The sequence below is a fragment of the Astatotilapia calliptera genome, chromosome 23 (assembly GCF_900246225.1).
Source record: "Astatotilapia calliptera chromosome 23, fAstCal1.2, whole genome shotgun sequence".
Lineage (NCBI taxonomy): Eukaryota > Metazoa > Chordata > Actinopteri > Cichliformes > Cichlidae > Astatotilapia > Astatotilapia calliptera.
This window is the reverse complement of record NC_039323.1, coordinates 23,690,605-23,705,853: the sequence shown is the minus strand read 5'-3', so window position 1 is coordinate 23,705,853 and position 15,249 is coordinate 23,690,605. Positions and strand designations below refer to the sequence as shown.

Here is a 15,249-nt window from a genome sequence, read left to right as displayed (position 1 = left end):
TTACACTGTAGTAAAATCAGTGACATTTGACCATCCTGTTGCTCCCATTGAAATGTATACAGCCTATTTAACATCTGAAACTTAAAATTGTCCACGGATTGTAGGGTAGCAAACATCGCCGGAAAATACGTTTTTTTTACACTCAGGTTACCTGGGTGATGAGATGAAGAAAGCAAACTGGAATACTAATAGGTTACATGACCTGGTAAACAGAGTGGGTGAAGAGTGCAAAGGTCGTCCAGATGACATACCTGATGGAAATGTGTAGGAGAGAGGGTGGTGGACTGTTTTTTTTAACTAGATGGTTTAACACAATCCTGGAGAGAGTGAGAGGATACCTGAGGTATGGAGAAAAATGTACTTGTATTGTTTTTAAGAAGAAGGTTGATGTGCAGAGCTGTAGCAACCACAGAGGGATAATGTTGTTGAGCCATACCATGAAAAAATGGAACGTTGATGATGCTAGAATAAGAAGACAGGTGGTGACCAATGAGCAGCAGCATGACTTCCTGCTGAGAAAGAGCGCTACAGATGTGATGTTTGCTTTGAGAGTGATGGAGAAGTATAGAGAAGGAAGGGAGGAAGAGAGGAAATGTGATGGTGTGTGGTGGAGTCACGAGTGGCAGAGAAGTATATGAATGTGGTGCAGAACATGTATGAGGACAACAAAACAATGGTGAGCTGTGTGGTATAGTGACATGGGCAACTTTAAATACCTGGGGTCAACCATCCAAAGCAACTGACAATGCACAAGAGAGGTGAAGAAGAGATGCAGGCAGGGTGGAGTGGGTGGAGAAGAATGTCAGGGGTGATTTGTGACAGAAGAAAAGCATCAAGAGCAAAAGGGAAGGTTTATAAGATGATGTGGGGGATGATGGCAGTGACAAAAAGAGAGGAGGCCGAACTGAAAATGTTATTAATTTCATTTAGACTGAACAGGATTAGAAATAAGACCGTGAGAGGACAATAATGCATCAGCTATTTGTATTTGTTTTGCACTGTTTCTGAAAAAAGGTTGGGAAGAAAATCTCTAAAAAGTGGCAAATGGAGCATGCTGCTTTATGACTGGTAAGGTGTTCCAGTGTTCTTTTTACTGACAGGACAGTTTGTTCTAATGTTCATCTATGTGGGATCTCACAACAGCTCCCTCTGGTGGTCACAGTGGTGCGGATCCATCTGCCAGGCCTATGTTTAAATTCCGTTAACTTATCTATAAAACTTATCTGAGTGTATAAACATCCTATAAAAAGATTTTATATTTATTTATTGGTTGGCAAAGAGGTTCCCAAAGTGGGGAGCGCAGAGCCATTGGCGGGGGGGGGGGGGGGGGGGGGGGGGGGGTATGAAAAAAAATGAAAAGAAAAAGAACTCTTGGATCTGCTAATGGACAGGTTTTTGACGGGGCTCCCACACAAACGCAAAGCAGGAGATGAAGCATCGCTGAATATCTTTCCAAACCAACTTCCTTGCAAGCCAAAGACTAGAAAATATGAAGAAGCATATCTTCCCTCTGGCTTCACCTGCACAAGTGCCAAGGTAGGTCTCCTTGACAGAATTAGTTTTCCCTGCGTCGAGAGCAGCGCTGGGCTGTTCAAATCACAGACAAACAGTTTCCTACATTCTTGATTTTTAGTTCACAAACACTTGTTGTAATGACTACTGCTGACATTTTGGAGATGTTAGCTCTTTATACAGTTAGCAGAACATATTTATGTTATTAAACATATTTAATAATAACATGTTATTTAATTGTGTGAGAACATATTTACATATAAAGATGTGAAGCTAAACAAATAAAGATGTTTCAAAATAAAAGCAGAACTGACTAAATCAAGGACACAAAATATACACATAAACAGAGCCATAGGAAAAGATTAGCAAGGAGATCTTATTAAAATGAAAATAATAACAAGAACAAGAGCAAACATAAGACACAAATCCTTCATTTTACATGTTTCCTTTTTATGCTTATTTAAGTTATTTCTTTCCAGATTAGGACTTTTTTTGGGGGGTGGGGGGGGGGGGGGGGGGTTAAATCAATAAAGTTTTAATGACAGAATGCAATAGATTAAACAGATGCAGCTTCAACAAATTTGCCTGTGGAGTCAGGTACATCAAATGTCCAGCAGATGGTGATACAAATTCAGTTTACAGTGGCTGACTGCAGCTGATCCTGCACCTCAACACGTGTTTGGTTCCAGACTCCAATGTAAAAAAAACTTAAACAGAGTCAACGACACATAACTGTAGTGATGTGACGTTCTGTATCGAGGCTTCGGAGCGTGTGTCGAGTAATGGAGGGGGCGTTTCCGCGATGCGCGTATCGAGGCTTGCTTCATTTATGGGAGGAGCTGAAAATGATGACGTCCGAAGCCTCGCTGCCCGGCTGTACCACGTGACTGGTTCATGAAGTGGTTCGAACTTTGCCGCGAGATATGACAGCGATATAAAGCCCTCAGACTTCAATCAAAAATGTGGGTGTTTGATGGAGAGTTGCGGTTAGTGAGAGTTTGGAGACAGTTTGGAGGTTTATGAGAGTGAGGAGAGAAAGTCAGGAGAGAATGGAGCCAGCTAAGAAGAGGAGGATGTCCTCCCCTGTGTGGGAACATTTTGATCTTATTCCTCCCAACAAGGTATGTAAATTTCTACAGAAGATGTATTTTCATAATACTGATGGTGCAATACAATTTATGTTGAGCTGTCTGTACTTTTGTACAAGGTGAAGTGTTTGCTATGTGCCAGGGAGCTGGGATATAACAACAACACCTCATCCATGCTTAGGCACTACAGAGCTTTGCATGAGAATAAGAGGAACACCGATTGTGGAGCAAGACCAGGTGAGCCATCAAATGCAATGATAATATAGCATGCAGTAATGTTACTAAATGATATAACAATATTATGCAACTGTAATAAGTTACGTGTGTGATATTTATATTTGTGCTTTATCTTTATTGTCTTTCCTCAGGAGAACAATCTCAAATAGATGAAGACCTGGTTAGCATGGTGATTGAGGACTCACAGCCATTTAGCATTGTGGAGGACAAAGGATTCAAAAGATGTGTTAAATCATTAAATCCTAGCTATGTTCTCCCCACTAAAAAGGTCATAAAAGCAGTGAAAATTTAGTTTTTACAGAATAAAATATGGGCAGGACTGAGGCTCAAAGCCTCAGTGTGTAGCTGTCCATACCTCAACGTTACAAAAGCACAACCACTGTCCACACCCCAACCACACCTCACCTCACAGTAAATGATCGTTTCCATTTTAAGCATTTCCAAATAATCATTTTCCATACTGCCAGTATAAATATACACAGTATACTGCATCACTACAATATACATGTTTTACACACTCCTTTTGTTGTTGACATTTACAGGCTGTGTGCAAAAGGCCACACTCTTCAAATTCATGCCAACTAATATTTTTACGTCCAGTAGGTGTCCTGCTAGAGCAAATGAAGCTTCAAGAAGATTTGTGCTGGGGTGAACCAATTGGATGGAAAGCTTCAGTGCTTCATGAAGCTTCATCTGCCCATCACTACATAACTGAGCTTTCATGTCTTTAAAGGACTCTGAGTTAAAGAAGGCAGTGGCAGAGAAAGCCATGAGTATATTTCTTTTTAAAAAGAAAAAGGTATGAAATAATATATTAACATGTACATATTTAAATTAATTTAGCATTTTTGTGCTGCAACAGGAATAGCTTTAACAACACTACTGTGCAAATGTCTCAAGCTGCCCTGCACTTCTTTACATTTTGCTGGGATAATGGGAAACATGTGGGACTTTTTTGTCACGGTTCTGGGTCATTTTGACCCAGCTTTCTGTTTCTCATGTTTTGGTGTTTTTCTAGATTATGATTTATGTTGTGATTAATCAGTGATACTGTTTTGATTATGATTATTATTTAGTAGGTTTTGGTCAGTCTCTCTCTGTCTAGTCCGTGTCTCAGTAAAGTGTGTTTTGTTTCCTGTTTTACTTTGAAGGATCATGGTCTTGTGTGATGTCAGTGTGTTCAGTTTTACTGCTCCCCTGTCTCGTTAGTCCAATTTCTCCCAGCTGTGTCTCCCTCCTGTTGCCCATTCCCTGATTATCACTCTGTGTATATAAGCCCTGTGTTTCTGTGTCAGTGTTGTGTTGTACCCTCAACTTGCTGTGTGTTGGTTATGGCTCGGCCTCCAGCACCTTTGTTCAGAGTCTTGTTTCATTTTTGCTTTGCTTTTGTGAGTTTTATTTTATGAAGGGTTTGTCCAGCATTAAAGCTGCGGTTTCAGTTTAAATCCAGTCTCCAAGACTCCTGCATTTTGGGTCCACCACTTCTGCCTGCCACACAGCCAACCCTGACATTTTTATTGAACCATACTGAGACAAACATGGACATACAAATGAAAAAAACACAGACTTTTTAAAATGAGTTTGATAATCTAAACTTGGTATGACCGCCTTTATTCTTCAGCACAGTCTGAACTCTCTGAGGCAGCTTTCTTGTTTCTCCAAACTTCTTGAAGGGCTTTCAAAGCTCGCTGTGGATTTAAGCGTTCTTTTGTTTCGTTCTGTCACGCTAGTTTATCTCACACTGCTTCAGTCATGTTGGGGTCCAGGCTCTGGGGAGTCCAATCCACCACTGATAGTGTTTCACTGTGTGTTTTACTGTCCAGGTGTGTTTGTTTAAAATGGTAAATGGCCTGTATTTATATAGCGCTTTACTAGTCCCTAAGGACCCCAAAGCGCTTTACATATCCAGTCATCCACCCATTCACACACTGGTGATGGCAAGCTACATTGTAGCCACAGCCACCCTGGGGCGCACTGACAGAGGCGAGGCTGCCGGGCACTGGCGCCACCGGGCCCTCTGACCACCACCAGTAGGCAACGGGTGAAGTGTCTCGCCCAAGGACACAACGACCGAGACTGTCCAAGCCGGGGCTCGAACCGGCAACCTTTCTATTACAAGGCGAACTCCCAACTCTTGAGCCACGATCGCCCCCGTTTGGGATCAGTAGATGGATCAGCTGGAGGGCCAGATGCAGCTCTCAGGTTCTCTGTCATGTCATTGGTGGATTTTGTTTTTCTATTTCTTAAGGACACAAATTTTAGATGTTCGTCTGCTGTAAGCATATTTTAGACCTACATTTCTTCTTTTGTCCTTCCCCTTGTCCAATTTCCTCATTTTTTCAGGACACGTGGATCATGCACATATATGCCATGTTTTCAGTTAGTAGCTGTTTGGAAATCACTTTGTTGGTGCAAAAATACCATTTTCTGTCCATTAGACTGTTTGAAAATATGTGTGTGGATGGAGTTTCCTGAGGAGCTTACTTTGATTGATTTCAGCATTAAGCTGATTCTGTTTGTTAAAATGTGAATGTTAAGAACTGCAATTAAATTATTTAACAAAAATCCAAAGAACAACTTAAAAAAGAAAATTAAAATGATAAACAAACATGTTCCGTCTAACTCTAGTTCATGTTCGTATATATTTATATCTTTACACAGAGAAACATTCATTACATAACTGATGCTGTTCTTGCATCATCCTGTTTCTCAGAAACGGCACACCTGTTGCTAAATAGTCGTCCAACTTCATTCCTGCGTGCTGTAGATCATCTCCTGGTATGACCTGAGCTGAACTCTTTCCAGTCACGGAGCTCCCAGGAGAATATTTTGATAATTTTTTATTGATAATGAAAACAAACACACTGAAGCTGAGAACATATGCTTCTTTTAAATATGAGAAGTTTTAAAAAAATAACACGTTTTACTGATAAAAAGAAAAATTAGAAGTACATTTTACTGTCAGGAAACTGAGGGCAAGAAACCACAGACTGTGTGAACATGTTATGCAAAACCTACAGCTGTGTCAGCTGTAAGAGAGAAAAAAACATGCCTTTGTTTTAACCTTTGCAGTAACAATGGTGACCATAAAATATGGCTTTATTTTTACCAGGTAAGCAAAATATTTAATCTGCTCTGCACATGATTCATTTCCTATAAAAGTGTCCATGTGTATTTATTTGGAAGCAGCCCGCCCCCTCCCCTTTTGACTGGTTGTGTGTGAGACTTCAGCACAGCAGCAGCAGCAAGCAGGCGCACCGAGGGCCCTCACACTCACTTTTTATATATGTGCAAAAGAATTCAGAAAACACATCGGTGCAAAATGATAGCCTATATCAAAATGTCTTCAGTTTTTGTGTTTGTTGTAGGGCTGTCAACTTTAACGCGTTGATGCCATTATCACGATTAACGCAATTTACATTTTTAGCACATTCATCATATCAACCAACTACACATGGAAGTAGAGATATTTGACTCTTGTGGAACAGTGAAAGATGAGTTGGGTTTAACCTTAGGGTGTTTTAACACCTGTAGATCATTTACTTTGGTTTATTTCTTTTGGTAGAAATCCAGGTGAATGAAAGTCTGCTGCTACAAACCACGAGATAATGTTCATTGGTCAGTTGTGTCTGGGGCAGAAGCAATAAAAATAAATACAGGAAGAGGATGCTGTGTAAGAGAACAGAGAATTTACATTCATTTCATGGCTAGTTGCTAACCTGTACAGAGCATTGCACATCTATAATATTGTCCCCCATTGAGAATTCAAAGCATTTGTGGGTACAGGATGTTTTTGTTTTTTTGTTTTAGCTCAAACTTGTAATGTACACCTAGTAGCTAGTTTGTAATTCTGATGCACGTGTGATTTCATTTGTACCACCTACAACCAGAATTCCTTCTTAAAGGAAATTTGAAATCTTGTCAGTGAAAATAGTGGAAATGATCTTTTTAGTTAACCAATTCTTTTTTGACATACTAAAACAAACAAACAAACAAACAAACAAACAAACAAACAAACAAACAAACAAACAAACAAACAAACAAACAAACAAACAAACAAACAAACAAACCCCCCAAAATGATTGAAATGATCACTTGCTACTCTTAAATTCCTTTTTATTTTAACAATCCTGTAACAGGCTCTTTGGTGTCTGTAAGGTGTGCTTGTCTTTGTCTCTATTAAACCTGTTATGCAACTACTGCAGGTGTGTCAACTGTGAAGCTACACATAAAAAATGTGTTGAACAGAAGCTTGAACACTCATCTCTCTCACCTGTGTAGTTACAACAAACTGAAGATAAATTATGACTTCATCTAAATCAGGTAAATATATATTTAATCTGCTTTGTTTAATATGTGTTAATATGTGGTCATGCATTGAAATACATGAAACTTATGGACTTGATGTTTCAGATGTGTTAAATTGAAGCTGTGAATTGTGTTTCAGGTCCTGATTTGAGGATTGTGATAATAGGAAAAACTGGTGTGGGGAAGAGTTCCTCTGGAAACACCATCCTGGGAAAAAAACATTTCAAATCTCGTCCCAGTTCAGAGTCAGTGACTGAAACTTGTCAAACAGGTGAAACACAGTGGGAAGGGAGAACTATTTCTGTCATAGACACACCAGGGATCCTGGACCCTAAGAAATCTGCAGAGATGACCAAAAAGGAACTTGTGAGATGTGTTGAAGTCTCCAGTCCAGGTCCTCATGCTTTTCTACTGGTGCTCCAAGTCGGTCGATTCACGAAAGAGGAGAAAAACTCTGTGGAAGCCCTGCAGGAGCTGTTTGGTCCAAAGGCTCAACATTACATGATTGTGCTGTTCACCCATGGAGATGATCTTGAAGACCAGGAAATGACCATAGAGAAGTATGTACATGAAGCCGAACCAGAGCTCAGACAAGTCATCCACAGCTGTGGAAACAGGTTCCACGTCTTCAACAACAAAAGCAAAGACAGAAAGCAGGTGGAGGAGCTGATGAAGAAGATTGATGACATGGTGGCAGGAAACGGCGACACATTCTACACAAATGAAATGTATAGAGAGGTGGAAGAAAGGAAACAGAAACAAGCTGAGATGGAGGACGAAGAATACAAGTTCCTGAGTCAACTGGTAGAGCAGATTCTGCGTTTTCATTCACATCTTAAAAGAGAATAATTCATTATCAGATGATTCAAACCTGTAGACAAATATCTTTGGTGTTAATTTGCTTTGACTCGCTTTGACCTTTTTGTTGACTGTAAAAAACAGAAGAAAAAATTAATCTTAGTTAAGATGAAAGAGTTTTAAAACAGTGATGATACAGCAAGCTGTGATGTGCTACAAAGAGTTTTTTATATTACATTTTTTTAAAGTAGACCTAAATGAAACACAGGTGATTGGATATGTTTTATGTTGTTTAATTGATTTTACTGAAAAATGTATGCTTTATGTTGATTTGTCAAAAAATAGGCTCAAAGGGTTAGGGACATAAATATGTTATATTTATGTCACAACAAATGCACAAGCAAAAACATAATCTGAGCAAATGATTTCATTTCACAGGCTCAATTAAATTCAACAATCCCTGCACGTAGAACTCTTTATTATATTTTTATATATATTTATAGAGTACCAATTCAGATCAACAGTAATTGTTATGCTCCCCTAAAAGGTCTGCGGGATGTGGGAAAGTAACAGAAAGTGTCTGGGTTGAATTAAGGAGACAAGGAGTCTCAAAGATCTGATCACAAAACAAAATCTTTAAGCTAAAATAGACACACACATAGACACACACAGAGTCAACATCAGATGTTCTCAATAACCGTATGTGGTCAAATTGCTATGATAAGCTATGTAAGAAGTGAAGTGAACACTTTAGGAGAAGAATCTGGCTGAGATCCTCCAGATGGTTTGTTGGCCACACTGATCCTGTGACCAAACAGCCAGCTCTTCTAAGTAAGACCTCTCCTGTGTAATATGCTCTGACATTTTGAGTCTTTTAACATTCAACATTCAACTTCTATCTACAGATAGTATAATGTTATTAGACAAGCCTTAGCTTGTCAGAGATGAACAAGGGTGTTGTTGTCAGGCTTTAACAAACATGATAAAAAACTTGGACTGTGATGTGGAAATACCTGTAACACCTTTGGGTTTTCACTGGAAGTGATTTTATCATGTGTGCTCATAATAAACCACAAATATGTATGGTGGTGTTTTTTTTAATGATTCTTAAATGAATGTTGCAGAACAAGGACACAAGAAATTCTGTGGAAATGTTTTAGTCAACAAAACTGTCATTGTTCAGTTCCAGCTGGTATTTAAATTAAGCGCCATGCAGAGGTGTTTTTTGGGTTGGGTGCTCAAAGTTAAAAAGGGGCATATAGAACCAGGCTGAATAACAACAATCCACATGCATAGGAGTATAATATGGAATCAAAGATGGGGTCAGTGGAAAGCAAATGTAGCCTGTGTTTTACCTAATCAGGTACAATGTTGCTGTTGAGGTGGTGTTGCTGCTCCTGCTGCTGACAGTGTTGGAGGGCAGAACTGTGTTGATCTAAGACTGTAGATATTAAAAAGTCCACAGCAGAGATGGTAGCTGATTAAACAAGTGTTATGACATAATAATAAAATGCAAACGATCCAAGATGGCGCCGCGTATGGATGCCCCGGTGCTTCAGTGCGTTACTTACTTCTGTCTTGTTTTTGTGCATAACTTCTGTGTCTGGGCACTCCTCTGGATATTCTTACACCAGAGAAGAGCTTCTTAACCACAGGACTACAACACCTGTGGATTTACTTCCAATATTTGTCGCATCTGCGGCAGATTTACTGCAGACTCTGATCAGGAAAGTGAGACGCCGAAAGAGAGGTAAGCGAGCCGGCGCACTCGTGCGTCTGAGGAGACGTGGACTGCGAACTGCTCTTCCTGGGATCTTCCTTTCCAATGTACGATCACTCAGGAATAAAATAGACGAGCTGGCCCTGATGAGAAGCATGAACAGAGACTTTGCCTCCTCCTGTGTCTTATGTTTTACGGAGACGTGGCTCTGTGAGGACATCCCGGACAGCGCGCTCAAGCTGGAGGGCTTTCATCTGCTGCGCGCGGACCGGCAGGCCTCTCTCTCTGGTAAAACCAAAGGTGGAGGTGTCTGCTTCTACATTAATAGTGGCTGGTGCACAGATGTAACAGTGATTGCTCAGCACTGCTCTTCCTCTCTGGAATACCTTTTCATTCACTGCAAACCGTTTTATTCTCCGCGGGAGTTTGCTTCATTCATCCTGGCCGCTGTTTACATCCCGCCAGATGCGGATGCGCAGGCAGCTCAGTGCGCACTCGCGGAGCAGATACTGCACATGGAGCGGACATTCCCGGACTCTCTCATCATTGCTCTTGGGGACTTTAACAAAGCCAATCTGAGCCATGAGCTTCCCAAATACAAGTAGTATATTAAATGCCCGACCAGAGATGAGAGGACATGAGACCACTGTTACAGCACGATCAGCGGGGCCTATCGCGCGGTGCCCCGCGCTTCACTCGGACTTTCTGACCACGTCATGATCCACCTAATCCCCGCGTACAGACAGAAGCTGAAGCTCTCCAAACCTGTCGTGAGGACCAAAAAACTGTGGAGCAACGAGGCTGTGGAGGAGCTTCGCACGTGTTTGGAGTCTACAGACTGGGACACAATGAAGGCTGCTTCTAACAGCTTGGACGAGTTTACGGACACTGTCACCTCCTATATCCACTTCTGTGAGGACAGCATTGTGCCATCACGCACCAGGGTGAGTTATAACAATGACAAACCCTGGTTTATTCCTAAACTCAAAAAGCTGTGGCTGTAAAAGAGAAAGGCGTTCAGAAGCGGAGACAGGGACTGCTACAGAGAGGCCAAGTACAGGTTCACTAAAGAAGTGGACATTGCTAAACATCAGCACTCTGAGAAGATGCAGCAGCAGATCTCAGAGAATGACTCGGCCTCTGTGTGGAAAGGTTTTAGGAATATCACAAACTACAAGCCTAAAACCCCCCACTCCACTGACGACTTGCTCTTAGCCAACACCCTTAACGACTTCTACTGCCGTTTTGACGAGCCATCAGGCAGCCTTCACACCTCCAACGGCCCCAACAACAGAGGCACTTTGGACACTAATTCCCCCACCTCTCCCCCCTCCATAGAGCCATCACCACCTTCAAACCGTTCACCTACAACACCCCCTCCTCACCCCACACAAAAGAGGATTTCACACCACCTCCTCCCACCACAACTCTTCATATTCATGAAGCAGATGTGAGGAAGCAGTTTAAGAGTCTGAATGCTCGAAAAGCTCCCGGCCCAGACGGTGTGTCTCCTGCCACCCTCAGACACTGTGCAAACGAGCTGGCCCCAGTGTTTTCTGGCATCTTCAACTCCTCACTGCAGGCATGTCATGTGCCTGCCTGCTTCAAGTCCTCTACCATAATCCCTGTCCCCAAGAAACCTAGGATCACTGGACTAAATGACTACAGACCCATGGCTCTGACATCTGTGGTCATGAAGTCATTTGAGCGCCTGGTTCTCTCCTATCTCAAGACCCTCACGGCCCCCCTCCTGGACCCCCTGCAGTTTGCATACAGAGCCAACAGGTCTGTAGATGACGCCATCAACATGGCCCTACACTTCATCCTGCAGCATCTGGACTCCCCAGGAACCTACGCCAGGATCCTGTTTGTGGACTTCAGCTCTGCCTTCAACACCATCCTTCCAGACCATCTCCGAGACAAGCTTTCCCAGATGAATGTGCCTGATCCCATCTGCCGGTGGATCACTGACTTCCTGACGGACAGGAAGCAGCACGTGAGGCTGGGAAAGAATGTCTCGGACTCCCGGACCATCAGCACCGGCTCCCCTCAGGGCTGTGTTCTTTCTCCTCTGCTCTTCTCCCTGTACACCAACTGCTGCACCTCCACCCACCAGTCTGTCAAGCTAATCAAGTTTGCAGATGACACCACCGTTATCGGACTCATCTCGGACGGGGATGAGTCTGCCTACAGGAGGGAGGTTGAACGTCTGGTGTACTGGTGCAGCCACAACAACCTGGTGCTGAATGCCCAGAAGACAGTGGAGATTATTGTGGACTTCAGGAAGCACACAGCTCGACTCCCCCCCATCATCCTGACTGACACCCCCATCACCTCTGTGGACTCATTCCGCTTCCTGGGTAACACCATCACCCAGGACCTGAAGTGGGAGCCCACCATCACCTCCGTCATCAAGAAAGCCCAGCAGAGGATGTACTTCCTGAGGCAGCTGAAGAAATTCAACCTGCCAACACGGACGATGATGCAATTCTACACCGCAATCATCGAGTCCATCCTCACCTCCTCCATCACCGTGTGGTACGCTGGAGCCACTATCAGGGACAAACAGAGACTGCAGCGTGTTGTGCGCTCTGCTGAGAAGGTGATTGGCTGCAGACTCCCATCTCTGCAGGACCTGTACACCTCCAGGACACTGCGGCGTGCAGCTCGGATCTCAGCTGACCCTTCTCACCCTGGACACAGTCTGTTTGACCTGCTCCCCTCAGGCAGGAGGCTCCGGTCCATTCGCACCAGAACCTCTCGCCATAAGAACAGTTTCTTCCCCTCTGCTGTCGGACACATGAACAATAACCATATGACTGTTCCCGCCACTAACACATGACCCTACGCTGTGTCACTGCATCATTCCATGTTTGGCACTGATCACCACCTGCACTCATGTATATATCATGTATATATCTATCCACTTAGCACTTTTAATTCTTATTCTTATTTTTATATTTTTATGACAGTATGTTTGCACTGAAGCACCGCAGCAATTTCCTAATGTTGTAAACCTGCTCAACATTTGGCAATAAAACCCTTTCTGATTCTGATTCTGATTCAAAGAGTGGCGACAGCGCTTGGAACCATAAGGCAAGAAATTCCAGAGATTAAAAAAAAGGTGGGAATCAAACTGAAACCAGAATATTAGTAGGGCAAAAGAAAGGGGTGGTCATGGCAGGTATTAATGTAAACAAAATCTATACACATAAAACACATGCACAGTGACATTTTATACCTTCTCCAGAGTACTGTATATGCTGTGTATAACCAAAATATGCTAAGAATTGCACTGGGAGACACTTTTTTGTTAGTCAATCATGAAGAAGTAACAGAGGTAAGGGAAACTGAGTAAATAATTTTCAAACTTCAGGTTAATCTTGAAGTTAGAGTCTAATCTTTTTGTTTTTTTTACTAAATTGATTTCACATTGGTTTATCTTATCAAAACATTCTTTGTGACCTCCAAACACAGTCACTGTATATCTTTGGTCTACATTCATGTATTTTCTCTTATGTTGCTGTTGCTCTGTACACAGAGCTGTGTGATAATCTGTTTATCACACTAAAACAAATTAACACCAGGGGAATGTATTTAGGAGACCATATGAGATTATGAAAGGAGATTATTGATAAGAATTTCAGTGTATACAACAGAAATTAAGCTGAAAATGTTATATTATAAATGTTTTATACATTTTATATTCCATAATAAAAGCAATTACTGTTTGAATGTTTTATTTGTGAAACTGATTCATTTTACTCAGAAAAGCAGTTAAATTAATTTGATTTTCTCTTATCATTCTGTCACTATTTACAAAATTTATTTGGAAAGTTATTGAATCCAATTTGAGTTTTACCTAAAAAACAAAACATTGTCATTTCTTTGGAATGGATATCTTAGTAATTTTTTCCTAAACCTTTGCCAGATTGCTGGTAAAGTCATTTTTAACACACTTTTACAGTTGAATTTTATTAATATCTACTTTTGTTTTCTGTTGAAATTTAATTAACATTTTCTGTAAATTTTACATAAATCTTTTAAAATTAAAATCTACTTAAATTAAAGTTAATTAAGTGTCACTTTGTTGCCATATGTAACCTCTAGTCACAGTTTTTACAGTGCATTTATGTCCACTGTGAGCGACCAACTTTGAACACAGGCGGTGGTTTACGACACCAACTGTCTGCCATCTGTAATCCAGTTTTGAGATCCCTTCCTAGATGCCTTAACACCCACTCACACCCTGGGCCATCTGACCTTAGGAAATCACATGATAGGGTGGGGCTACGTTTTACAGCGGGTTTACTCGAAACCTTGGTTCGTGTGATTAGGCAGAGGATCAATTGGGAGTCCTGACCCACTCCCAATAGCGCTTAAAAACTCTCCACCAGTCCCACAGGATCTTAGCTCAATCATTCTCCATCACCCTTGGGGGCATCTCCCATTTTGACCTCGGGACTTCCAGGTTATACTCGGCACAGATGTTCCTGTACACTATACCGGCCACTTGGTTATGGCGTTCCGTGTATGCCTTGCCTGCTAGCATCTGCTGTTACGTGGTGGATTGTCTCTGGGGCATCTTTACACAGCCTGCACCTGGGGTCTTGCCTGGTGTGATAGACCCCAGCCTCTATGGATCTTGTGCTCAGTGCTTGTTCCTGTGCTTCTGGTAGTTCAATCCCCTCAGTTCTGACTACCTTCCCTCTCTTTGTTACCATCCGACTACACTTCTCCAGTCCGAATGACATTCCAATGTCATTGCTGTATAGCCTGGTAGTGTGGATCAGTGAATCAATGTCTCGTTCACTCTTGGCATACAGCTTGATGTCATCCATGTACAGGAGGTGGCTGACAACTGCTCCGTTCCGTAGTCGGTATCCGTAGCCAGTCTTGTTAATGATCTCACTGAGGGGGTTCAGGCCTATGCAGAACAGCAGTGGGGACAGAGCATCTCCTTGGTAGATCCCGCCCTTGATGGTGACTTGTGCTATGGGCTCGAGGTTGGCCTCCAGTGTTGTCCGCCACATCCCCATTGAGTTCCTGATGAAGGCTCTCAGGGTCCTGTTGATCTTGTACAATTCTAGGCATTCGAGTATCCAGCTGTGGGGCATTGAGTCATAGGCCTTCTTGTAATCAATCCAGGCAGTGCACAGGTTGGTCAGTCTGGTCTTGCAGTCTCGGCTGACTGCTCAGTCTACCAGTAGCTGGTGTTTTGCACCTCTGGTATTCTTGCCAATTCCTTTCTGTGTCCCGCTCATGTATTGACCCATGTGCCTGTTCATCTTAGCCGCTATGATGCCTGGCAGGAGCTTCCATGTAGTACTGAGGCAGGTTATTGGTCGGTAGTTGGAGGGGACCGGTCCCTTCTTGGGGTCCTCGGGGATCAGGACCATCCAACCTTCGGTTAGCCATTCCGGGTGTCTCTCGTTAACTAGCAGCTGGTTCATTTGTGCTGCCAGACTCTCGTGGAGTGCAGTCAGCTTCTTCAGCCAGTAGGCGTGAACCATGTCAGGGCCTGGTGCTGTCCAACTCTTCCTACTGGAGACCCTTGGATATCTGCCACTGTGATGGTTACTGGTT

At 42.5% G+C, this 15,249-nt stretch overlaps 2 protein-coding genes across 2 annotated transcripts in view; one reads left to right on the top strand and one right to left on the bottom strand.

Moving 5' to 3' along the window:
• LOC113015577 (copper-transporting ATPase 2-like) overlaps positions 1–15,249 on the bottom strand; it is a 193,707-nt gene that overhangs the window by 106,754 nt on the left and 71,704 nt on the right.
• On the top strand, positions 7,095–8,174 carry LOC113015580 (GTPase IMAP family member 4-like). Its single transcript, XM_026157602.1, has 2 exons — positions 7,095–7,160; positions 7,285–8,174. Exons 1-2 carry the CDS (start codon positions 7,142–7,144, stop codon positions 7,992–7,994), a joined length of 729 nt encoding a protein of 242 aa, XP_026013387.1. The 5' UTR covers positions 7,095–7,141; the 3' UTR covers positions 7,995–8,174.